Source organism: Danaus plexippus, chromosome 27 (assembly GCF_018135715.1).
Source record: "Danaus plexippus chromosome 27, MEX_DaPlex, whole genome shotgun sequence".
NCBI lineage: Eukaryota > Metazoa > Arthropoda > Insecta > Lepidoptera > Nymphalidae > Danaus > Danaus plexippus.
Window position 1 is genome coordinate 2,669,594 of NC_083555.1, and position 24,371 is coordinate 2,693,964.

At 29.3% G+C, this 24,371-nt stretch overlaps 5 protein-coding genes and 3 long non-coding RNA genes across 9 annotated transcripts in view; 5 read left to right on the top strand and 3 right to left on the bottom strand.

Moving 5' to 3' along the window:
* LOC116775611 (E3 ubiquitin-protein ligase CBL) overlaps positions 1–1,427 on the top strand; it is a 37,009-nt gene extending 35,582 nt beyond the window's left edge. The window contains exon 13 of the mRNA XM_061525107.1: positions 14–1,427. Coding sequence (XP_061381091.1) covers positions 14–231 — 218 coding nt within the window. The 3' untranslated portion in view covers positions 232–1,427. The remainder of the gene's footprint in view (positions 1–13) is intronic.
* Positions 1,428–2,477: 1,050 nt separating this feature from the next.
* On the top strand, positions 2,478–4,307 carry LOC116775770 (uncharacterized). Its single transcript, XM_032668753.2, has 2 exons — positions 2,478–2,662; positions 3,720–4,307. The coding sequence occupies exons 1-2, from the start codon at positions 2,510–2,512 to the stop codon at positions 4,176–4,178; spliced, it is 612 nt and encodes a 203-aa protein (XP_032524644.2). The 5' UTR covers positions 2,478–2,509; the 3' UTR covers positions 4,179–4,307.
* LOC116775769 (uncharacterized) lies at positions 4,242–5,083 on the bottom strand. Its single transcript, XM_032668752.2, has 2 exons — positions 4,937–5,083; positions 4,242–4,851 (listed from the first exon to the last, which is right to left on the bottom strand). The coding sequence occupies exons 1-2, from the start codon at positions 4,985–4,987 to the stop codon at positions 4,300–4,302; spliced, it is 603 nt and encodes a 200-aa protein (XP_032524643.1). The 5' UTR covers positions 4,988–5,083; the 3' UTR covers positions 4,242–4,299.
* Positions 5,084–5,231: 148 nt separating this feature from the next.
* Positions 5,232–6,330, top strand: LOC116775772 (uncharacterized). The gene is made up of 2 exons (XR_004353861.2): positions 5,232–5,462; positions 5,978–6,330. It is a non-coding gene; the product is annotated as an uncharacterized LOC116775772 (long non-coding RNA).
* A 545-nt stretch (positions 6,331–6,875) lies between these two features.
* LOC116775771 (uncharacterized) lies at positions 6,876–9,393 on the bottom strand. The gene is made up of 2 exons (XR_004353860.2): positions 8,926–9,393; positions 6,876–7,091 (listed from the first exon to the last, which is right to left on the bottom strand). It is a non-coding gene; the product is annotated as an uncharacterized LOC116775771 (long non-coding RNA).
* Positions 9,394–15,554: 6,161 nt separating this feature from the next.
* Positions 15,555–17,509, top strand: LOC116775793 (uncharacterized). 2 transcript variants are annotated; one of them, XM_032668781.2, is made up of 4 exons: positions 15,555–15,697; positions 16,534–16,638; positions 17,114–17,176; positions 17,250–17,509. In XM_032668781.2, exons 1-4 carry the CDS (start codon positions 15,641–15,643, stop codon positions 17,451–17,453), a joined length of 429 nt encoding a protein of 142 aa, XP_032524672.1. In that variant the 5' UTR covers positions 15,555–15,640; the 3' UTR covers positions 17,454–17,509. The 2 variants fall into 2 exon arrangements, with proteins under 2 accessions (XP_032524672.1, XP_032524674.1); XM_032668783.2 differs by lacking the exon at positions 17,114–17,176 and having other exon boundaries at positions 15,588–15,697.
* A 2,108-nt stretch (positions 17,510–19,617) lies between these two features.
* On the top strand, positions 19,618–23,724 carry LOC133319736 (uncharacterized). The gene is made up of 3 exons (XR_009753253.1): positions 19,618–19,832; positions 19,906–20,500; positions 23,542–23,724. It is a non-coding gene; the product is annotated as an uncharacterized LOC133319736 (long non-coding RNA).
* The window catches only part of LOC116775538 (transcriptional regulator ATRX), a 106,983-nt gene continuing 104,478 nt past the window's right edge, over positions 21,867–24,371 (bottom strand). The window contains exons 4-5 of the mRNA XM_061525134.1: positions 23,585–23,682; positions 21,867–22,980 (exon numbers count right to left, since the gene is read on the bottom strand). Coding sequence (XP_061381118.1) covers positions 22,876–22,980; positions 23,585–23,682 — 203 coding nt within the window. The 3' untranslated portion in view covers positions 21,867–22,875. The remainder of the gene's footprint in view (positions 22,981–23,584; positions 23,683–24,371) is intronic.

Here is a 24,371-nt window from a genome sequence, read left to right on the forward strand (position 1 = left end):
TTTTTTATTACAGCGAAAAAAATTAACCCCCTAACCCACGACAAGCACGGAAGAAAATATCTGGACAATGTTTCCTATGAGAACATTAATCTGGACTACATAGCTCGTCTGGTGGGTGAAGGATACCCCAAGGACATAGTGGTCAGGGCGCTAGGAATCACCAGGAACGATCTGGAGATGGCCTGCGACATACTCCACGAGTTCGGTTCGAAAACCCAACACAAGATATAAAAATCCGCGGGTAGTTTTATATTCTATATAAAAAAAAAAATTAGTAAAATTTTTTTGACAATCGAATCTTTTGTAAATATTTTTTTTTCACGTCGACGATAAACGTATAGTATTATAGTTTAATAACGAGCTATATATTTATTCGCTATGTAATAATTTCCAGTGCTCTCAGTATTTTTGTAATGTAAATATATATATGATATGTATCGTCATAATTATTTCATATTATATAATATGTCAAATATATTTTTTCTATGCCGATTAATCTCGACAATGACTTATGATACGCAATACTAAATTTAATTAATTGTATATAGAACTGGTAATTTACTGAGCTTAGGTCTTTGTATTTGATCTTTTCATGATATTTTTCTAATGGATTTGTTAAATATTGCGTGAATGTTTGACTGATGGATAGATTTTAATACGGCTAGTCTTAATTTCGCTTTATGATTTGTTATAAATATAACAATAACTAATACTAGATGAGGACATATCCACCAGCTATGCGATTGTCGTTCGGAAGTTTTGAAACAAAATGACGGGCGACAATTGTGAGGGGATTTAAGATAAGTGCACACTGTAGACGGTGAAAGGAATGAGTGAAGTTTTCCAACTAGATTAAAATTCTGCCCTAACACATTCGGTATATTTTTTGTTTCTTTTCTTATAAATTATAAGATATTAACGGTTATAAAATTCAAAAAAAAAAATTTTTAGAATTTTTCGATTATTAAATTATATTAAATTATTAATAATAATAATAATTAAAAAAAGATATTCCTAAAGTGCTGTTCTACTTCGTGATCTAAATAACAAGAACTAGTGACGCTTTAGAACTTCCAAAACTCATTCAACCTTGAAGCTCTGTTTGAGTAAAAAAATACTGAATATCATAATTAAAATATAAATTATATTACATATATGCGTAACAGACAATTTCAATATGTTATTTTTTTTCGTCACATATTTATCACTTTCAACTTAATAATATATAAACTGTAATTTATTATAATATTTTATCATATAGCAACAATGTTTATTGACTTTTCTGTATATGGCAACAACGGTGGATCATGTAATTACGTCATTCTATAGCTGAGACACTTTATTTCCTTTGGCTTAAATAATCGGGAGGCTAGACTTGTTTTACGCTTTAAAGATATGTTTCAAAATATATTTAAGTAAATCGATAACTGACTTTCATTTTTTCCCCAACATTTTCTCATCCATATGTAATCTAATCACAACAAAGATATATGTGTTTGAAATTATTTAATTTTTAGTACCAATTTCACCTAAAGCCCTTTAAACGCATATACGATATATTTTTATTTTTATTTTAAAACCGAATAACAGTTATAAATATTTAAAATTTTAGGAAATTAAGATTCACAAAACAAAAATATGGAAAATTTGCCATAGAACTGTTATATCTAATTAGTTAAATCATAAATCGATGACCTGTCTTTGGAACTTGTAAGACTTTTTTTCTTTTTTTTTATTGTATGGCCTCATTAGCATTGCGTTAAACGCTCACCTCCTACCAACTTCCATATAATGTTGCCATATGATAATATTAATCTAACTGACAGTCGATGCATTATTTTGAGTGTACCCTGTGATATTATGCTACGTATATATTTTAAAACCGCAAAAATATGAAATAAAAGCCATGGCAATTTTATTACATTAAATATTTTTAAACAATATTCCTATTTTTTTTCTATGCTATGCCTTGTCATAACACAAAAACTTAGAATGACACTGACATATCTCAAACCTTGGCCTATTTATTAATTATTATTACATTATGCTATTGCTTCTGAATCCATACTTAACACTGGAATTGTTGAATATTTTGCGAATGTCAATATAACTCAGGCTTATAGGGGCTATATAAACTAAATATGTATATATAAATATATATATATGTTTACACACGAGAATCAAAAATTAAGTCCAAATTTTATATAAAACAACATTTCAAGTGAAAATACCTATCTAGTTTTTTGCTGACATTTTTAAATCGAATATAAAGTTTTTTAACATTAAAATATTTCAGTTTTGTGACGCGATTATCTTCAATGTATGATTATAAAAGAGTCACCATTAGATAAGCTTTATACTTGTTTTTTTTTTTTAATTTTCCATACATTATATTTAATTAATTGAGAATTTACTTATTTCCCTACGCATAATAATATTTCTTCTGGCGTTAGAAAGTTATTGTGTATTCAATTCCCGTACGGAGTATTAATAATCTTGCAGCGTAAAAATGCAATCTGCGGTGACCATAAAATATATTATGGTTTTTTTAATTAAAAAACTGTGCTTTACTCATATGACAATCATGTTTAAACGCAGCGTAACAGAATTTCTTAGCGATTGGATACACACGATAACTTTTATTTACCTAACATTTACGTATGTAAGTCTAGAAATATTTTAATATGTCTTACGTAATATTTTTATAATGTTTTTTATAAAATTATATTTAAATCCCATATAAGTTTGAATACATTTTTGTGAGGAAGTTAATAAGAGGAGAACATAGCATTGAAAGAAGACACAAAATTGGCCCCAATATGATATAGTCGAGATTTTTTTTTCTGGTTTGAAATATCAAAAAATCGACTCAATTGTCAATCTGAAAGCTGAGAAAATTTAAAGATAAATTTCGCTGTCTGTCTGACTGACGATTTAATTAGTAGATTCACAAAAAGTTTTGGACTCTGCAACAGAGTCGTTATATAATGAAATATATCATTTGAATATTATATATCGTATATATAATATAAAAACATTTCTAAAGAACACTCAATAGATACATGAAAAATCATATCATTATTGATTTTATATAGATTTCGTTTAAATTCCAATTATTTTACATACTGATTGGCCACGAAGCAAACTAATCTGTCAACTGGGTGACATTGACAATGACGTTGAGCAACTGTCACCACACACCCGTAACCCAGAGACAACTGAAGCCATAAAACTTATTTTTCTGGATCCAGTTGTCAATATATTTGAAAATACTAACCTCCTAATTACCACTGACATAGATATTTACGATATTTTGCCCTTGGACGAGATACAAACTATAATTACCTATTAACACACTGTTAACTAAGGAAAGGGATTGGTATGCTTAGGATAATTGAACTCGAGAAATCGGTTTTAATAGTTACAACCCTCCCAATTATTATGACGTTTCAAAAATTCAACACTTTATAATACTAAAGCAGAGAGTATTGCTTACAGAAGCAACTGAGTATTTATAATTTATCGTTTTACTCTTAAATCTATTATTTCCGTATCTATAATGTTCTATAATTATCGAAAGTGATCTATAAATTTGTCTCTTTTTATAGTATCACTATTTTTATTTCTTTAAATTTTGATTCAAGAGTATAGGGAATAGTGTGGGTTTCTTTTTCTCAATGCCTTAATACTTATTCTGTTAATACATAAACGTGTTTCAGATATATCCAACTCAAGCCCAGTTTGAAAACCACGTAGATTTCCAGAAAATTTCCGAAATTATTTTCAGAAATGAGAAATACAACATTTTAAAGCCAACGATACATGAGGTTCGAGATCATTTTAAAGATTTTATTCTTAAAAGAAGCAGCAATATTGGAGATCAGAAAATATTTTTGGATAAAAATGGATTTCGACACACTTGGCGTCACATGGAAATTCCTGAAGCTAAAAGTTTGAGAAAAACTGATTTAAAAACAAACGTGACTAAGGAAACAATTAATGTAGTTAAAGATAAACCCAGAAGGAAAAAAAGAATAGAAGAGAAATATGTACCCCCAAAACCTGATTTGAGAGAAGGTTCTGTTGCTGTAAGAACCACATTCTACTGCCCTTTCTTCGGAGTCGTGAGGATGACCACCCATGTGACCAATTACGAAGAAATCAAAGAATTCGTATAATCTTTGTATGACAATAACAAAAAAAAAAGAAGTTTTATTTCTTCTTAGAATTAGAAGGAAAACGATAGGAACTTATAACTTTAATTTATAAATAACAGAATCAAAAACAATAATAAATAGATCAAGTGTCATCTTTTTTGATTTCCTTTGAGCCTTCATTCATGAATCTTCTATTAAATCTCCTTGTCATATATGGATCTTCGTAGTAATTATCGACTTTGTAAGTATCGAATGTGTTCAGGAATCCATTGACCGCAGTTTTGAACGCTCGCCTGTAACTGGTTACCGGCATTCTTCGTCTCAGCATCACGACAGGTTCAAACGGTATCACCATTCCCGCAGCGGTAGCTATCAGTGGTATTAGTGGAGCTGGCAGATAGTACGCTACTATTTCCATGACCCCATTGACCATGCACGTACCTATATTATGAAGGACTGTATTTACTTTTTGCGATGATAGAATTTTTTCCACTGGCAGTTTGAGAATGTCATAAAAACTCTTTATTGGGTTTTGCTCTTGCGTTACATCAGTGAGATTAGCTTCATCTATCTCTTCTATCGCATCGCTGTGAACGTCAATAATGTTCGATTTCTCTGATTTATTATATGTAACCCGACTTTCATTGAATGTGTCTGGATGATCGTTTGCTTTTGTAAAGTTAATTTCCTCTGTCTACAATATATGCGATGTAAATTATATACGACTAAATATCATACATACAGATTCTTTTATATCATACAATTATCTTAATACTTACACCTCGAGCATAACTCAAAAGGAATAGGATAATTTTTATATATAATTCCATATTCTATATACGATACGGTAAATTTTACATTTGTTATTGTAAAAGTCGTTTGTAGCAAGTAACAATGCTTATTTATATTGAGAACTGTAATAAACATTTGGTACAATTTTTATTTTTTTATTTTTTTACATATCATAAATACATTTATAATCTCGCAGCCAATATATTTATTTCGTATAAGGAGTGTAAATGCAATTTGCGATTTCATTTTATCGGTTACTTTGTCTATAGTTATATTCGGAACCTGTTGTTTATTTAAGTTATTAGGTAGAAAATAACGAAACCGTAATTGCTAATTAAAATCTAATTTCACTAATCTAAAAAGTATCACGCATTTACCTACGTCTAGACATTAATAGGATTCTTGGGCGTTAACTCGAAGAAGTCAAGACAAATTTTAATTTAGTGCACTAAAATGAATTTGCTGTCGTTTTTAATTCTGGGCATAATTTTTGTAGTGGAGGTATTTGCGCAGGTTAGTTTTGTAATTACTGTACTGTAATAAATAAATAAATAAATAAATAAATAAATATAACTGTTATTTATATATAAAAATAAAGTAACTCAAATATTCTATTTATGTATTCAAACAAACTATAGGTATAAAATATGGTCTCATATTGCTGCCTTTGATGTTACCAGAAATAGGATTGCAATCTCCTTATTCCAGGAAGTGTTTTGTGATACTTTCATTCATATTTACTGAACAGAATCCATACAATCGTCTTTTGAATAAATAAAAATAGTATTGTGTTATTTAGGGATTTGTTATTTTGTTCTTTGGATTTATTGTATATTTTATATAAAACTTATAAACTGGTTGGATACAGCGTTTCATTTTACACGTTTTACTTCTTATAGATTTAGGAGTTATAACTTTTTTATAAAATATTATTATATTTAATATCGTATTGTAATATTTAAAGCTGAGAAATCCTTTATAAGAAAGTTATTAATGTCGTTATTGTTTAATGAAGATTATTATTTCAGGTTCCGTATGACTACATACCTTTGGGTCGACAAGCTCGTAGGGACCGCCAGCAACCTCATCCTTCCGATATTAATCTAAATTATGAGAGGCTTTTCCCTATGCGACGCGAAGGCTTTGATTAGTTCTATTATATTTGCCCCAATTTAATGCATAACACGTCAGTATTACAACTCGATGCAGCAAAATGTTACTAAGTTTCATTATATTTATTTATATGTTCGTGTTATAAACAAAATAAAATTTCGTTTTAAAATCACAATAGGTAGATAAGGTTACAGTTGTATTATTTTTTAAAGTAATTTAATATCAATCATTGTTGTTGACGATTAAAAAAATATGATGTTTGTATTCATTTGCCGGTTTTTTATTTATTACTCAAGTGAAACCTTAATTTTTTCTAGGTATTAAGAACATTCAATTTATTAATAACCTTACTTAATTTTGGTTAGTCAATATGTCATAATTATGGTCGAAATTTTAGGTGATCTGATCCTATGTTAAGGGATAAATTCACAGTTCCTCAACGAGTCCACTGGAAAACAAACGTGGTAACAACTAAGATTATATTCATTGGCCTATACATACATATATATATTAGGCCTGTTTCAATTGCCAACGGAGGTTCTGTTCTCATAGTTGTTGCCAAATATGTTTACTTTGGTAAAACTATCCAACTAAGTCGGTCCTCCTACGAGAGAGGCGGAAATCGTCAAACCAGTCTCGGATTTGGTTTTCCAAAGCTGCCTATGTTCTTGTCGATGTCATGAGTGTTCTATTGCTCAAAGGTTTGAGCAATATGTATTGTCAATAACTTTTTATGATTGTTATAGGCTATATCAACAGTTTATTTACAGCTTCTATCTTCTTTCGTTGGCTATAAAAATGAATAAATCATAATTCAGACAATAGCACGCTTCACTTTATTATAATAGGTATAAAAATTACATTGTACTTAAATATAAGTGGGATAATCTTAATGATAAATATGAACTAGTTAGGGCCGCTTGCTGCTCGCAGACTTGCTACAAGCTCGTCTACGTTGACATGAGACGGTACGGGAGAGGCGAGTTCGGCGTATCTGCCAGTATAGTCTACGTTGTACTCATCCTGGTTCTGTAACAGAACAAATATATAATTGTTATATATATATAGTATGTATATAACTTCTATTTGTCAGCTATTTCAACACATCTTTGCGATGATCTGTTTAATTTTTATATATTAATTTCGATGAATATTTAAAGTTAAATATTCATGCTATTCATGAGATTTTCTCGCTGAATGATTAGAAATATAATATGCAGACACGGTATACCGGGACCATATATTATGTACTATTTACTTTACACGACGTTTATGCCACGTTGCACTTACAATGTCACAATGTGTTTATACATAATACATGAACGTGTCATTTCCGCTGATTTAATATTATATTTTTAAACATTCTAGTTGATAAAATACACAAGTAGACGGAAGGTATTAAGAAAAAATAAGTTAATAGTGATTTCTAAGTTCGGTTAAATTTGGTTAGGTTTCTTGCAGATCACAAAGTAAGAAAGCGCTAATCTTAGTCTCATGATGTTTTTAAATATTTAAATTAGTCTATATAAATTATCCATGACATAAATATTTAAAACTAAATATATGGCTCTGTATTTGATTGATTTCTATTTTAAAAGGACACAAAGAATGTCCTTAATACATATCATGTGATTTTAATTTGGAGGAGTTAAAATTCAACTCGAATCTTATTTTATAAAGTTTTTTTTTTTGCTGAAATATCTTAAGCGTTACCTTGCAGTAAACCTCAGAAGGAAAGCATATATATTTTAATGTATAAAAGGTGAAAATGTTTCGCGTCTTGTTAGCATCTGCGTGGCATTTGAAGAGTACTTGAAGACGTGTAGTATTAAAGTGAAAAATGTTTCGGAGTCGGTTTTAGGACTGTGGTATTGAAAATAATTGTATGCGCTAAAGTACATGATAAAAATATAAGTTTTTTAGAATTGAGTACCGAGAATTCATAAATTTCGTATGGAGGAACAGCTAAATTTGGTCCGACTGATATTTTGGTTGGTGAATTTTTACTTTAATTGAACAATCGCACTCCCCAATTTTCTGAATTAGAATGTAATTCAGAAATAAATGGAAGTAACCTCCACGGGTATAAATCAAATTTAAATTTTAAACTTATTAATCGCAGTATATGGGTCTTTGGATTTATGGATTCGTTAATAAATTTTTATATCTGGAGAGAGAGAATCTCATTTATATTAGTAATTATAAGAAATGAAAAATTTTGAACATATTACTTTGAATCGAATCGCAAAATAGAGAAAGTCCATAATTGTTGTAAGTCATATAAATAGCTTTTACAATTGGGCTTTTTATTGGGTAAAAAGGGTTCTTATGATAAAATAATCCTGACTTTTGAGCTAATGAAAGAAATTCAAAAGAATTTCTCGTTTGAAACATAATACTGACAAAAATAAGAGGACTTAGATGGTTTCCCTCACTATTTAACACGGAATATTTATTCCAAACAAGTTAAAGATGATATTATTGCCTTTTAATGCTGTAATAATATACAATCGTATAAGAACGAAGCTGGTGAGCTTAATCCCATTTTTTTTATCGACAAATATTCCTAATACTGTTACCAACCGTTACCAAATGTATAGTTATGGTGGCCTGGAGATTAAAGGCCCGCCTCTCATACGTGAGGGCGCGGGTTCGAAACCTGGCAGGTACCGATGTGATATTTTCCGAGTCATATGCACTTTCTAAGAGTATTTAAACACCACTGGCTGGAACAGGCTATAGCAAGTCTTGGGGTCTAAATAGACCCAAAATCACTAATACGTGATGACCACGACGAGTCTGCAAAGACTCTAGCCACGATGATGAGCAAATATTACCAACAATTTTATAACTATATATTTACCATCGCCCAGCAATGTGCAACAAGTACAAGGAACGCGCAGAACAGCAGCCACTTCATGATCTCAGTGACAAACTAATGTGACTCTCCTTAAGACTATTCCGTTTTATATCGAATGTTTGACGTTAATATAATTTATAGAGCACATCTGTTACGCTCCAAATTGAATACGCTAAGTGATCGAATTCACGATTTGATTGATTATACACAGTCCGTGTGAATAAATGATGATATATCAAGAATACTATGCACTGAGTCATGATAATCAAACTAGCTTAAATCTATGGAACATTAATACTATATTAAATTTCCTTTTCAAAGGATTTATTGCTTCATCAAAGCCGTAAAGTGAAAGAAACGCATTGAGAAATAAAGTGTTTTGAATTAGTATGTGGCTAATGAAGATTTTTTCTTATTATTCCCTATAAGATATCTTAGGTATAACACCATTTCCACTAGCAATGAGTTGATGCAATGTTACTGATTACGTATACCAAGATATGTCTACTCGTACTCAACATTGTCTATAGACCTTTATTTATTTCCTGTAGGTTTCTATTAAAATATTCATCAATTTATTACAATTCTAACACAAAAGGCTGCTTTTTGTATTTGATCATGCACCATCCCTTTCACTCTTATTGTGAATCGATTTAACTTCTCGTTCTAACAACCCCTAATGTAATTTCATCTGTACACACCTCTTGACCCAAATTTATACATTAATTTTCGAAGAGAGTCGCGGTCCAAAATTAGTGGATTATCGAATCAGGTTTTTTCAAACAAATTAAATCTTATCTTTTAAAGTTTTTTGTTAGTTGACACAAAAAAGAAATATTTAAAACAATTTATATGTTTAAAAAAGATAAAGAATAGCAATAAAATAATAAAAAAAAAGATTTTAGCATTAGTTTACGTGAAAAATCTTAATTTTTATTGACATAGTGCTTTCACGGCCTACGATTTCATTTGGATGGTAGGTATGAAATAATTAAAGGCGAAAATTGATAAAAAAAATTAACAAACTTAACTATACCTGGTTTTAGAAGCAATAAGACATATATTTTAATATGATTTTCAAACAAAACGTTACAAGGATAATTAAAATTTTGTTTTTTATACACTTTAAAACTTAGGTGTTGGCTTAAGTGTGTTGTGACTTTAATTGCACAAACGAGTGATTGGAAATTGGCACTGTTTTATTACACTATCAGAGAAACAAAAAAAAATGTGAACATACCAGCCTTCCTTGGATCTACTTAAAAAATATTGCAAAATGTATTCATTGGTAAATATCCGTGTTGAATGAAAAAGTCTCCGCAACATCTAATAACCTTGTCATATATAAGCATTTAATTTGATAAGTTGAGTTAATGATGTAGTAGCCAATAGACTAAATCATACACTCAATTACAACGGTCGGAAAAAACTAAATTTATATAGTAATAATTAGTTAATCTTTTACTTCCAATGTAATAAAAAAGTTCCTAACTAGACAACACTCCCTGGCTATACATTACTCTATCACACCGTTAAAATGACAACGAAATTTTATTGTTTAATAAATTTAAATATGCTTGATCGTAATGCTTAAGTTCATAATCCATAAGTTATTAAAAAAAAGGCATCTTTAAATTAATCTTTTCATATTTATAATTTAATAACATAATCAAGACTATATTAAGTTGATTTATATATTTCCCGTTGCTTGCAACTCACACATGCATAAAAACAATTTTCTAATTGAATTAAAACCCACTATGTCACGGAACCATTATATTAATGTTGTTAAAAATCATTGTACAAGCTCAGTAAACATCTATTTTCTTATTTTTAAAGACATCATACATAAGTTGTCACGTCTTTCATAAAATATTATCATTTTAAATCATGCAAACTTCAGTACTGACTTAAAAGTAATATTTCCTAACTAGTCCCACCCTAAAAAACCTACAAAAAGCTATCCAAGTTTATTGTTCTCTCAGACAGTTCAGAGTTCATAAAAATAGAGTAAAATCAATAAGCTAATGAGCAGGTATTTTCGGCAACGGATTCATGAAAAAATAAGATATACGACAAAAAGGTCGCTGTATCGGCCAGACAGTTGAAAAAATAAGCTCCGACTGGTTTTAGGGGTAAGACAAGAATTATTTTAATCACCAAGTTTTATTGAACTGTGTTTGGTATAACTTTACTGTTTCGAGTAATGAATATGAAAGATCAACACCATTATCTAATTTGAGAGATAATATTGAAGTTTTAAATCCAGCATATGAATAGTGGATCATATGCTCAAAAAATTTTTTGAAAAAAAAGCCTCATTGTTATTGCACAAAATTATAATTTTCATCCCCTATATAGAGAATATGCATAGCAGAATTTTTACTTAAAAATTAATCGTATTATATTTACGATAAGTTACAGAATAGAACAGCAGGTATTGGTATTTTGCTTAATAGTTGAGAAGCTAATCTGTAATGAAAGACTTCTTTGTTATGGAAGTCTTTTTTGTTATGTTAGAAATAAAACACGTATCAAAACAGATTAATAATATCAATATTATTCTTGTAACTACAAGGAATACATTTCAATGAAGTAAACAACTATCTCGACTACAGCCGAGGCAGCTAGTACTACACAAGCTATAACGCGACTGTATTTTTTCAGTTTACACAATGTTGTGTCCGATTCGACATCTCGTCTTTGTCGTATAGGAATAACAGCACGCCAAGGGGAATCCTAAAAACAAGACAAAATTAACCCATGCCTTTATAATTTCTAAACAAAAAAGTATTGTAAACTTAAAATTAAAGAATATAAGACAAGATAAAATAACTGTTGTAATTAAAACTATCAAGTTCAAAGCGAATTTTATGAGAACAACATTTATATTGTGAACAATTACTGTTGGGCGTGCAATGACTGGGCTTGTGCTGTGTGATATTCACTGCGCAGTTTGTATGGAAATATTTTAATTTAATGAGATCTAAGATTTTCGCGAGTTTTATTCATTTAAATGACACTAATATTTTTCGGATAAACTACGCGTGATTTATTTTGATACTACCACGTCTGTACCACGTCTGTGGTCTGTCCGTGATCACGGTTGTTGAAAAGTAACCGAAACGTCGGGAGTATGTAGTTTTGTACAAAAATAAATCACGCGTAGTTTATCCGAAAAATATTAGTTTCATTTATAAGTTTCAAATTTTTTTATACTATTTTAATAAAAAAAAAAAACTATGATTTTTAAACGTTAGTAACTGTAATTTTTACAGTTTCTTATTTTTCAAATATATTATATTATATTTTGAACGATAATATTGTTGACGGAATCGTATATAGTGTTATATTTATTTACTTGATTGTTTGACAGTTCGAAAAAGTTAGAGTGGTTTGTCTTAGAAATGGCATTATAATTTTAATGAGTAAGAAAAAAATATTAATTACAATGAGTAGTAAAATAACGATGCCTACATTATTTTACTACTCATTGTAATTAATATTTTTTATACGTATATATACGTATATTTTATACGTATATATATATATATAATTACGTATTATACTTATATGAAAAATATAAGTTTAATACGTAATTATAATCATTAACTTTGATACCGATCGTTTGAAAGTACATACATAATTCTTCGTGGTCGTTAATAAAGAACAAAACAAAAATACATTAATAATATAATTCCTATACATTGATGAACAAAACCTTGTTTAGGGGATAATGATCTAAGTTTGATGTTAGGTTAGTAAGTTTCCTAATATTAATGATTTACCTTATCCGACGCAAACTCTGGATTTAATTCCTGTGGCATCAAAGCCGTCTGGGCATCTCCTTCATTTTTTATCTTCTGTAAAAGCCATCATATTTCTTACTCCGATTTGTATCATAAAACTTACGTATTATTAATAGGTTCAGCTACAGAATAATATCCTTACTAATAGAAAAATATATGTAGGCGCAATTCTTATTATCTGAATAACTAATAATTGAGGGTAGTTGAAATTATCAGGTGCCACCCGCATAGCCACCAGCGCAAGTGTAGTCACAATAATGAGTGTATGTTGGAATAAATAGAGGCGAGGAAGTAACAGATTCCTTTAATTGTCTACGAGGCTACCTTCAATACCTCAGCGCCTGACGACAGTCGCGAATAAAGTAATTGATGACGTCAGTTATGCTGACGTCACTTGTTTTAAAACCCACGGCCTGGACCCCACTCCGACATTTACTATTTTACACTTCAAAACCTTTCAATATATACATATGTATAATAAAAAATCAGCTACAGGTACGTGTAATATTACAAACAATAACTATTATTTCAAAAAAAATTCATAGAATTCGTAATCATTCTATTCATGAAAGATTACACAATTTGAATATCGAATAACGATAAAAAAAAATTACTCAGTTTTATTCTTTAATTAAAAAAAATATATATATGTAGAGGACCTCAATCTAGGTAAATCAATTAAAAAGCAAAGTGCAAACAACAGGCTATATCAGAAAATAGATGTAGCTTACACAACTTAGTAATAAGACATTTTGGAATATAACTGGTAAGTCTTAATAAAGAGAAATCAGCTTGCATGAACCATACTTCAATATAATCAGATGTATTTCGACGTCAGAACAGAGTCAAGCTTTTAATATAATTTTACGGACATTTAATAAAATTACAAATTATGTTACTGCGACATGAACTTTACCAATTCCACGAAACTTTATTTTAACGGGTTTGTTTTATGAAGCATTCTTTTAATTGAAACTCGACACTTGATGATCGAGATATAAATATAAAGTAAAGTAATTATATGTCTGTCTTGTTACAAATAGTAAAACAAATTACTTTCAATCATCCTTCCTGGCTTTTACGAGATCGGGTCATTAACTTGGGTAGCTGAAACAATTCTAGACAACACAATATATGTTCTGTTTAAGGCATATACCTCCTGAAGGCAAGCAAAAACCGGTCATTTTCCCGCTAGTCGGTTTATCAAAATTATTATTAAATTAGGTCACGACCTCCAGAGCTTAAATTTACTCTGTATACGTTCATCAACGTGTTACACATTGCGAGTTAATTAATTTATGTTTATTAGTATAAATACATTGGCCCAGAGTTGTCAGTATAAACCTAGTGCATTATAAAACAGACCTTATTTACAACGAAATTTCATAAAATAATTAAGGCTTTGGATGAAAATTATACGTGGATATTCCACTTCACAAATGTGAAAACGGACTTTCTACATTCGTTCTAGAAATACCCGATGCGTTTTGATGTAACAAAACTAAAGCAGTGTTGTCCAAATTAACGAATAACGAGACGAGTCGTGTCTTAACATATGCCTTAATAAAACACTGTATAAGGAATTAATCAGAAAGTTATGAAAATAAACAAGTTTTTCTTCTAATTTGTTTGATGTTTCGGGGTATTACGAGCGTAAATTTATGGATATTCATACGTTATTTTGAATAGAATTTGTCCCAACAGAGATAAGGGGATATGCAGAATAATATATCATTCGAAAAACACATCTAATTTCACAAAATACGTTTTATCCTTAGTAAAGAAATATTGCTATTTTATTTACCTGGTTGATCGTGTTATGCGGTAAGCAAAATCTTTTAATTTTCATCAATCAATACACATTTAAAGCAATGAAAAGCATTTAATATATTTAGTTGGTGTTAAGAATTACATAACTTAAATATATCGTCGTGACGAGAAATCATTAATGCAACAGAAAATTTTTAAATGTTTACAGTGTATGGATCTTTTTATTTCTTGGAACAAAAATAAGACGTAAGACAACCTTGAAGACTTGCTTCCTTGGCTATTGCCTAAACCTGTTGACTTATAAGCCTCAGAAGGATCTAAATTCTGGTTATTAAGAGATTACTTAAAAGGAAATTTAGTTTTTGAAAAGGCTCGAGGTAATTTGATTTATTATTACTGATTACGATACAGGAAGGTTAAATTAATGTGAGGATAATCCTAGCTAAATATTTGGTTACAACTTCAGCTTTTAAATAAAATGTATTTTTTTTTTTTGATCAAGTCAAATCAAGATAATTTTGTTTTCAATCAAATGAAATAAGTTTCTGAAGCGTCTAAATCATTTCAACGAAATTTTTGTATGGCATGGCAATGTTTTACTGATTTTTGATCCAATCACGTATTTTGTTGTTTATAGCCAAATTGGTGTAAAGTAAATTCACTGGTATAATAAATTTTATCTACTAGTAATAAAAACGTCTCTCAGAACCACTGATATGCTTGTGACACATGCTATAATCGTTGTAAAGTACTCTTTGCTATAAAAAAATATTTATAATTGCTATGTAACAATTTGTCTTCAGTCTTGAAGATTCACATTTGTTTTCAACTTTTAAATAATTCTAGATACATATATAAATTTTTTCAATATAAAAAATCTTATATATATTTATACGAAAAGTTTGAACAAGAAGTAATAAGAAAATATGTACAATTGTTTTTTATTAATAATTTTTTAAATACTTACACCCTGATGACTTTTAACAACTACGAAGAGTATCAACAGAGAGAATATTTTCAACATTTTGGTAAATTTCTTTCATAGAACGTGTTATAAAAAATAAATTGATTTTTTTTATACAAGCAATAAAAACTATTTTTATACATTTAATTTGTTGCCAACAATGTTGTGAAACAAAATGCTTAAGGCAGTTTTATGTGTACTATTTTTTGTTGAAATAGGACAAATTGACGGAGTAAGTATTGTATTAATAATATGAATTTAAAAACATTTAAGTATTTTATTTACTTTATTTATTAATGGTAATTTTTTATGTCTAATTCTTGGTATAAGACTATAACGCTAAAGCCTTCACTATTCGGTACACGAATAATACAAGAGTGAAGAAATTAAAACTTTTCACTCGCAATATTCATTAACATTACTCGTTACTTGTCTGAAAGTTTTTGGATCCTTAATATCAATAGCTTAATATCATTTTAGTGGTGTTAAAAAACCCAACTAGCATTAATTCTGTCTCATGCTTCGCTTCATTTCATTTCGTTAATAAAATTAAAAATTTTAAATTAATTTTATACAGCAATTACGTCCGGTCGCTTACTTCAAAATATACAAGTATATCTCATTGTATTTATTTTGTTAAGTATATTACTCTACCCATACACCTTTTAGAACTAATGAAAAAAATAATTGATGAATTCAAACCAGAGCAGATATTTTTCTTGATGTATATTGTTCGAGTTACAGAGTTAGTTTCAGATTTGTTTTTAAATGTTCAGCGTTACTTCCAGTAATGCCCTGCAAAATGGCTGAAGCCAGTATTTATAGTTTTCACACATAGGTTGATACTTAAATGTTGCCATCACAAAATAACAATGGTCCTGTATTATAAGTAAATATAATCAGTGATAAAAAAATAATTCTAAGGATTATAGTATATTATAATTAGTACGGCACGGATGGATCCACTTGTAACAATATCTTAGCTGCATAATAAATTAAAATTTAAACGGCGTATTGTTAGTGTAAGTTATAGGTAGCTCTCATTATTAATACAAGAGATGTTTCCAGGGTGCGCTTGTCCCGAGATGGAAACGCGATGAATCTGGCGTACTTAATATTCTAACAAACCATGCACAACCCATCCATGCTGATGTGAAAGGAGATAACGAAAAGGTAACAACTAACTTATGTACATGTAACTGATGAAGCTTTTTTACTGCATACATTGTACTTAAATTTGAACTACAAAATTATATAGTTATCTTGTTGCTCGATTGAAAGTATTTGATGAGGTTATTAGGAAAAGCATTTAAAACAGTAGGCACTACGTGGTCGATCTTAGACTGGATAAGACCCGTGAAGCTTAGGACACTTTCCTTTTTAAATCCTTTCAATATTCAGAATGGAGGTTTGAGCATTTTAATGTTACGTTAAAGAGACTTGCTTTAGTAACATAAAATAGCTCTCAAATTCAATTCACTTACTGCCTAGTTTCCAACCTAACCAGAAACGCCCCGGTTTATAATTTTGCAAATACTTATCATCAAAAATGAGTTCGTTTGTGTCTTATAAACCAAATAGCTCTTGACATCAAGTTGTTTTAAGTAAAGGAAATTGTTTTGCAACATTTGGCCATCCTTAATTTCAGCCTTGTTTCAAAGTATACTTAGGGATTCCTCCATCTAATATAGAAGATGGTACAGTATTCCAGGTACTAAATAAACTATCTATAATTCATATATTTGTATGGATATTACGTATATAAATAGTTTTTATGATTACAGGTGGTTCCTCCAAAGGATGTGCTTTACGAGGGAAGGTCGCTTCGGAAGTCTTTACCTCTTAATTCTCGTCTGGATTTAGTTAGAGCCATCAGTAGAGTCGTAACTCTACTTGTGCTACTTTTCTCAGCTGCTGTTGAATTCTATCCAGTTTTCTATCAGTTATATAACATAATGTACGAATTTATATATTTTAGTAAATATTAAAGCTTTGATGAATTTAAAATATACATTTTTCCTGGAAAATAAATCTTGAAAACATTTTCCTAAGAACTTATTTATAATATTTCCAACAGAATTACCCGATCGGCTTAACTCGTCGGTTCTGTGGGCGTAATGGAATACATCTTTAAAAAGATCCACTCTAGTGATTATAAAAATATATTTTATGATGGAAAATTAATTTAACTATACATATATTTTTGTATTATCTTCTACAACTGATATTTTTTGTTGGTATAATTTTCATCAATTTATTTAATAATTCCATCAAAATTTTACAAAGCATTGAAAAGAAGTAATAATTGTAGGTTAATAGATTCTCACAGACAACTTAAAAGAACATAACATTGATATAAAAGTTATCAATTTTCTTGACGGCTTTTAGACGTAATACATCAACCGTAGGCAAGGTAGCAATGTCTTATAGTGACGAAAAATTATATGTTTTTAAAAATAATACACTTTTATAAAGTTTATTTAATGGAGTTATTAATTATTCTCATTGTTGACCTAAAATCCACTGTCATCTTGCAAATGTCTTCTATAAAGTTTTCTTCCAAAAAAATATAAATTATCATTCTATTTGTTTGAATTGAATTTGCTATATTTAAATTGTTTATTTCTTTAAAAATTCCTACGTTTTAATTTACATTTGAGTGCTATGTACACTTATTAGAAATTAAACGAACATCGCCATAGTAACACTGTTGTATGTATAAATTGTCATATTACGACTGACGTTGCTGGCTCCGCGGAACGAACAACTTACCTCGCGAACCAGATTATTCATGACACAACACAAGCAATTGGCAAAATCACATTGCTGAACTCACATCGGGGCAATTGTGTGGTCTTACTTATAGGTTATAACTTTTAAAATGTACCTAATTCTTATTATAATATATATAAGTAAGTTTTCCTGGAACTTCGTCTGGAAGTAAAACACACCCTATAAAATTTGATTGCATATGTTTTAGTCCCTTAAAAACAATATTCGTTAAACGTTCAATCAATCAATAAATCTTAATAAATTAATTTTATTTACGCCTTACTTGTAAACGTTTTTAAATTAGTCGATATTTTGTTTCTATACAACTCAGTCCTCAGTAAATGTTTGTTGGCACAAAATAATAAAATTATATATCTGGGAGTATTTATACCATGATAATATTACTTTATAATCTTATTAAATAGTTTTTTATAATATTTTTAATGGAATAGAAAGTAAGAAGATTCCTAACGTGATATCTTTAAATCTGAACGAAAAACTTTATATTAATGACTCGTATAATTTTGAAATATATTGTCGAACATAATTTTTGTAGACATAATGCTAACATCGTATAATGCATATAAAATTAATTTAGTTATTGTTTATAAAATATTTTTAAACCGTATAGCTTTGCTGCTATAGATTTTAAACAAACTTTACAGTCATTACTGTTTCACTTACTTTTCTTGTCGGTATAATGAAGACTTATTGTGTTTTTTTCTTTTGTTTTCATTTAACGAAAATAAATGTGTTCGGTGTTGTAAGTTTGTTGTTTAGTTTAAACGAGAATTTCTCTAAAAACTTATAATGAACGTTGATGTAATTTTAGGTTTTAGAAACAATCCCTAAAGAATGGAAAAAGTATCCAAAACCAGCGCTAAATAATTACCATAAACCATCTGAGAATTTTTTGAATCCCTATGTTTCAAATTACGAGTCACCAATAAAAATATCTCAAGCAAAAGCACAAAACGCTGAGCATGAAATTAATATGTCTTTGTCGCTGCCGCAAAATCAACACATCCAACCAAATGCAATAACGGATCAAATAGTGACACAATTAGAGACGACAGACAACATAATTGGTGAAAAAACTCCAAATGAACAAATCCAACCTATAGTTGTTTCATCGAAAAACCAAAAAGACGATAAACAGAGAATTTGCGAAAATATAAAATTTGAGGATGAAAATAATAAAAATTACGAGCAAAGTAAACTAAAAAGCCCTAAGAAGCTTAATATAAATGAAATGAAAAATAATAACACAATAAATGAGGAAGTGACAACAGATAAAGATATAAATGTCAATGGGAGTGTGTATTCAGACGATTCTATATTATTTGATAATCTCAAACAGGAAATCTCAAAATCAAATAAAGAAGCAGATGTAGATGTGCTTATAAAAGAAGAAAGTAATAAATCTGCTACACATAAAGAAAAATATAGTGAACTTAAAGAAGCAAGTACAATAAAATATATAATATTAGCAGCAGGTAAAATCTCAAAAAACCACATTGATAAAGACAGTGATGAATCCAAAGACATCACTGATGAATCTAAAAGCACGTCGGATATTGAAGTCGTTATAAATGGTTTGTATAACACTGTTATAATTTTCTTTACTCATTAATTCTTTATTCTTACATTAATGAAAAACCCTTTTAGACCCGGATATCAATGTCGTGTTATATAGGCAAGACAACGTAAATACTGCTCCAACACTGAAAGATGAACTTCCAAATATGAATAATGGAAACGGAAATTCTAATATTGATTCCTCATCACAAAGATCAGCTCAAGATAATGGAATTTCCGTGACAGAACAATATACGAATTCTATTTCTAATGCAGATAATTATGCAAATGGGCATCGAATAGTAACAAACACGGAAAGGGATCGATACTATGACATTCCTATTAAATACGAGACCTTCACTTTATTTGACGCAAGGAACAAAATAATGAATGGATATGATCCAAAAATTTGTAAATCTCTAAGGAACACCGATTTGATAATCAGAAATAATCCAAGAAAAATCAAATTGCATTTAAATTATCGCAGGCCGAAGAATAAATTATATTTTCATAAAGATTAGAACCATAATAACTTCAAGCCGTATTATCTACGGTGTTAGTTATTTCGATAAAGTAATTTTATTTATCATAATATATATTCAGTTTAAAACATTCTGTAGAAACTTTGTGATTCTGTTCAAAGTCAATTAGAGACTACATCCGTTAATAAAATTCAATCATGCAGGTAACTTTCCCATTACGCTACTTACGTCGAACTCGTTATAGGAATAAGCTTTTGTTGCCTAGAATAGCAAAGGCCGGGTTCAAAAGTTAAGACACGGTTAAATTTTATAAATAATTCCATGGCATTATATTTATATGCATATTCGACTATGTGTATAGTTCTGCTTACTCTCCTTGTGTATGTCACTGGACTCCTTAACGGCTGGACCGATATGAGTAATTTTTTGTATACGTCTGGAACGCACCCCAGATGGTTTAGATCCACAAATCAACCCGGCAGATGGCGCTGCCAATATTTAACACACTACATTTAAATGAAACTAATATTTTTCGGATATAGTACGCGGATTTTATTATTTTAAAAAACTATATTATCGCGACGTTTCGGTTACTTTTAAGCAACCGTGATCACGGACAGACAGAGACAGACAGATCACCATATCATTCTAGTAAATTTTGTTTAATTCGAAAATAAGGTAATTTTTAATTTGGACTCCGTCGGCGTGAACATCAAGGTTGCGCTCGAGGAGATGCATAAAGTGTGAGATCTAAGATTTTCGCGAGTTTTATTCATTTAAATGAAACTAATATTTTTCGGATATAGTAAGCGGATTTTATTATTTTAAATCTTTAGACAGTGATGTAATATATCTGTTTAGTGTTATTACCAAACACCTAAATATTATATTATACAGCTATAAGTGGTACATAACTTTTCTGGTATTGGTAGCTATGATTGATTAAAGAATATTCACAGGCGAAATAAACTTAAGCCTTTTATAAAAAAATTATGGATGAAGAGAATATAAATCTTCGTTTTTACTTATTTCCCTTCATCATTTAATGACACAATAAAATTTTACGTAACTAAAAGTTAACATACAGTTAGTACTCAATTCGAATGTAAAATTCATTAAATTAATTTTGGTTCTGTGCAATTATTTAACGGGATTAATTATTATAAAAGTCGCCTTTGAAATATAATATAGAATCTTTATATAAAAGGTATACCACATTTAACATTTTCAACATAAATTTGATATAAATATGAATTTATTTTGTTTCGTTTATTTATAACGAGTTGGATTCGGGCTTAATATTGTCTGTTAATTTTGTTACATTTTGACATTGACATGGGTCGAATTAAATTGTAACGAACAACATCACTTTATAATTAAACCAACCTTTGTGCTTGTCACGATTTTTTGTAATAATTAATAATTTCATATTATATAGTATTTAATTAACTCCGACATACTTTTAACGTTGTGATATACATTTGTGATTTAGAACTAGCGATGGATAGTACTTTGTTCGATGTATAAGTATAACTATTTTTTTGGATAAAATGAAATAAAACACATATAAATGTAGGCGAATATATTTATTTAAATGATTCAATAACTTACTTAACCGGCAATATACAAGAAATTCAATGTACCCAAAAAAAAAATACGCAAAATGAATTTATATTTTGTAACTGTAACAAATCAATAGTATACAACCGTGTTCAAAATAAGCATTCTAAATCTACCTTCCTTATGACTACGTTTTTAACAAGCGATTATTGAATTATACATAATAACAATAAATTTATATCATTAAACTTATCACATAAAACAAAAAAAATACTTAAATAATATTAATAAAAAAAGTCAAGCGAAAAATATTCAATCAAATAAAAATTATTTTTGGTAGAAATCTTTGGTATTAGGAATGCTCTAAGCAAGATTATTATTATAAATGCACTAATGAGGATGACCAAAAAATCTGTATTAGAAAAAACAGTACTGACCTACATATATAATTAATTCATAATCATCCAATTCTCGTCTTCTCTACGCTTCAGTAACCTGATCACAAGTCAATTAACTACTGAGGGTAGAATTACATTTATAAGTTATGTAACGCGGTGATTTTAATGAGTACTAAAAGGACAAAAAAACATCTTAGCGAAAATTACATAATAATTAAATATACAAGATTCAATATCGTATTAAAAAAACGCAAAAAACAAATACATAACATACATATAATTTATATAAGGTAATTCCAAAGAATTATATAATGCACATCTTGACATCACCTAATATAATCGGTTATAGATATGATTTTAATTTTGCGTAGACAATTGACGTAGAATACTCGATTACTGATACCTCAATGATGAAAAACCTTTTGTATGTATGAACCGAAACGGCTGGCAGTGAATGCGAAGTATTCAAAGTTGTTAAAGTGTTTATACTAACATTTCTGTTATTATTATACAATGATTTAGAAGAAAATATCAAATTATTTACGGATAAGTGCACGGGTCCTTTTTCTAAGCCATAAATACAAAGGGTTTTCTTGCTAAGAGAAGATCTCGTGGACACTCTAGTTTGTATCCTTGCGAACCTTGTGTCCCCGGAACGAGGCTTGGATCTTGGTCGCAGCTTTATTGAGTTCAGGGTCTGCCAAATCAATCTTTTCTATATCCTCCTGTGAAAAAAATGTGGTCCTTAAATAAATGACAATGTTATAGTAAAATAATTTACCGTTATTTACTAATTGCATACTGTAAGGATACCAACGAATATATTTTACAATTTCAGTCTGTCTGTTTATTTCTACTAATGTCTAAGAGAACTAGTCTGTTAAGATGGAATTTCCACTATCAAATAGCTGATGTAATTAGGAGTAACTTAAGTTACATTAATTTTAGAGTTAAATTTTTTCTCCTTAATATAAATAATAAAACAAAATCCTAATGGACGAAACAAGTATTATTAGAAAACAGCTAGTATTATAAATAAAATTAATGGAAAATTAAAAAAATAAATACTTGGTCAATTGTTTAATTTATCGTTTAGAAATTGTACTTGTACTTTTATGATCTGTTGTTATTAAACTTGCTATTATTTGAGTGTACATAATACATATATATAACCTATAATATGTATTATATATATAATAAACATAAAAATGGTGCTTTGATAACTTACAGTACAGGACTATAAAAATAAAGTAATTATTGTCGTATATATGTATGTCTTTAAATAGCCTGGATTATATGCTCACACCTGCAAGGCCTTAATGTTCATACCTTGTCCTGCTGCTCCTGGGTTTTCTCGACCTGAGTCTGCTTGCGAGCTTGATGACCTCGGAATGAAGCCTGAATCTTCGTAGCGGCATTGCATAATTCTAAAACAAAGATTTCGCGTTAATAAATATATTATTTTGGTTGGTTGGTTGTTTTAAATATGTCCTTCGTCTGTTCAAAGACGTGCATAGTATATTCTGCCAGTGTCGGGTAGAATGGACGAGACATAATTTATATATTATTTTATAATTGTATTAAATTACCCGAGCAAGTGCTGGATTTGTTTCGGTATATGATTTTGACGTATAGTTTAAAAATACTTGATAAATTGAAGAGTAAATTAAAGGGAGTTTTAATTAAAAAAAGATGTCTTTTTATTCGTTGTTGTATCTGATTCTCTAAACCCATCTTTTCCAGGTCGGTATTAAATGGGAAAAGAGATTAACTAAGCCGCATAAAAGTAGCCAAAACAATGGTCCCCGTGAACAAGCGCTGATACGAAAATCATTCGAATTCTATTAAATTTTTTTTTTACAAAACCGATGATTGTTCGTAGCAAAGCTTTTAAAAAATTCTGCGAGGTAAAATGTTTTAAAAAATACCAACGGATTTTCTTTGGTTTAGTGTTTGTTTAGGCTCCAATTGTTTCTTAACAATGCCTGTTGAATATTTAATGATTTGTAATTTAAAAAAAATCACACGAATAAAATATTTTTATTTATTTTATATTTCAGTTATGCGAAAACTGTATTACATTTTGAGGAAATTCAACACAGTCAGAGTTTAAACG

Bases quoted from the DNA above. Each gene is read 5' to 3' on its own strand.
- LOC116775770 (XM_032668753.2), top strand. From the start codon at position 2,510: ATGCAATCTGCGGTGACCATAAAATATATTATGGTTTTTTTAATTAAA. The intron at 2,663-3,719 runs GTAAGTCTAGAA...AACGTGTTTCAG, and splicing joins TTTACCTAACATTTACGTAT to ATATATCCAACTCAAGCCCA.
- LOC116775793 (XM_032668781.2), top strand. From the start codon at position 15,641: ATGCTTAAGGCAGTTTTATGTGTACTATTTTTTGTTGAAATAGGACAA. The intron at 15,698-16,533 runs GTAAGTATTGTA...AGATGTTTCCAG, and splicing joins AAATAGGACAAATTGACGGA to GGTGCGCTTGTCCCGAGATG. The intron at 17,177-17,249 runs GTACTAAATAAA...TTATGATTACAG, and splicing joins AAGATGGTACAGTATTCCAG to GTGGTTCCTCCAAAGGATGT.
- LOC116775769 (XM_032668752.2), bottom strand. From the start codon at position 4,987: ATGGAATTATATATAAAAATTATCCTATTCCTTTTGAGTTATGCTCGA. The intron at 4,852-4,936 runs GTAAGTATTAAG...CATATATTGTAG, and splicing joins TTTTGAGTTATGCTCGAGGT to ACAGAGGAAATTAACTTTAC.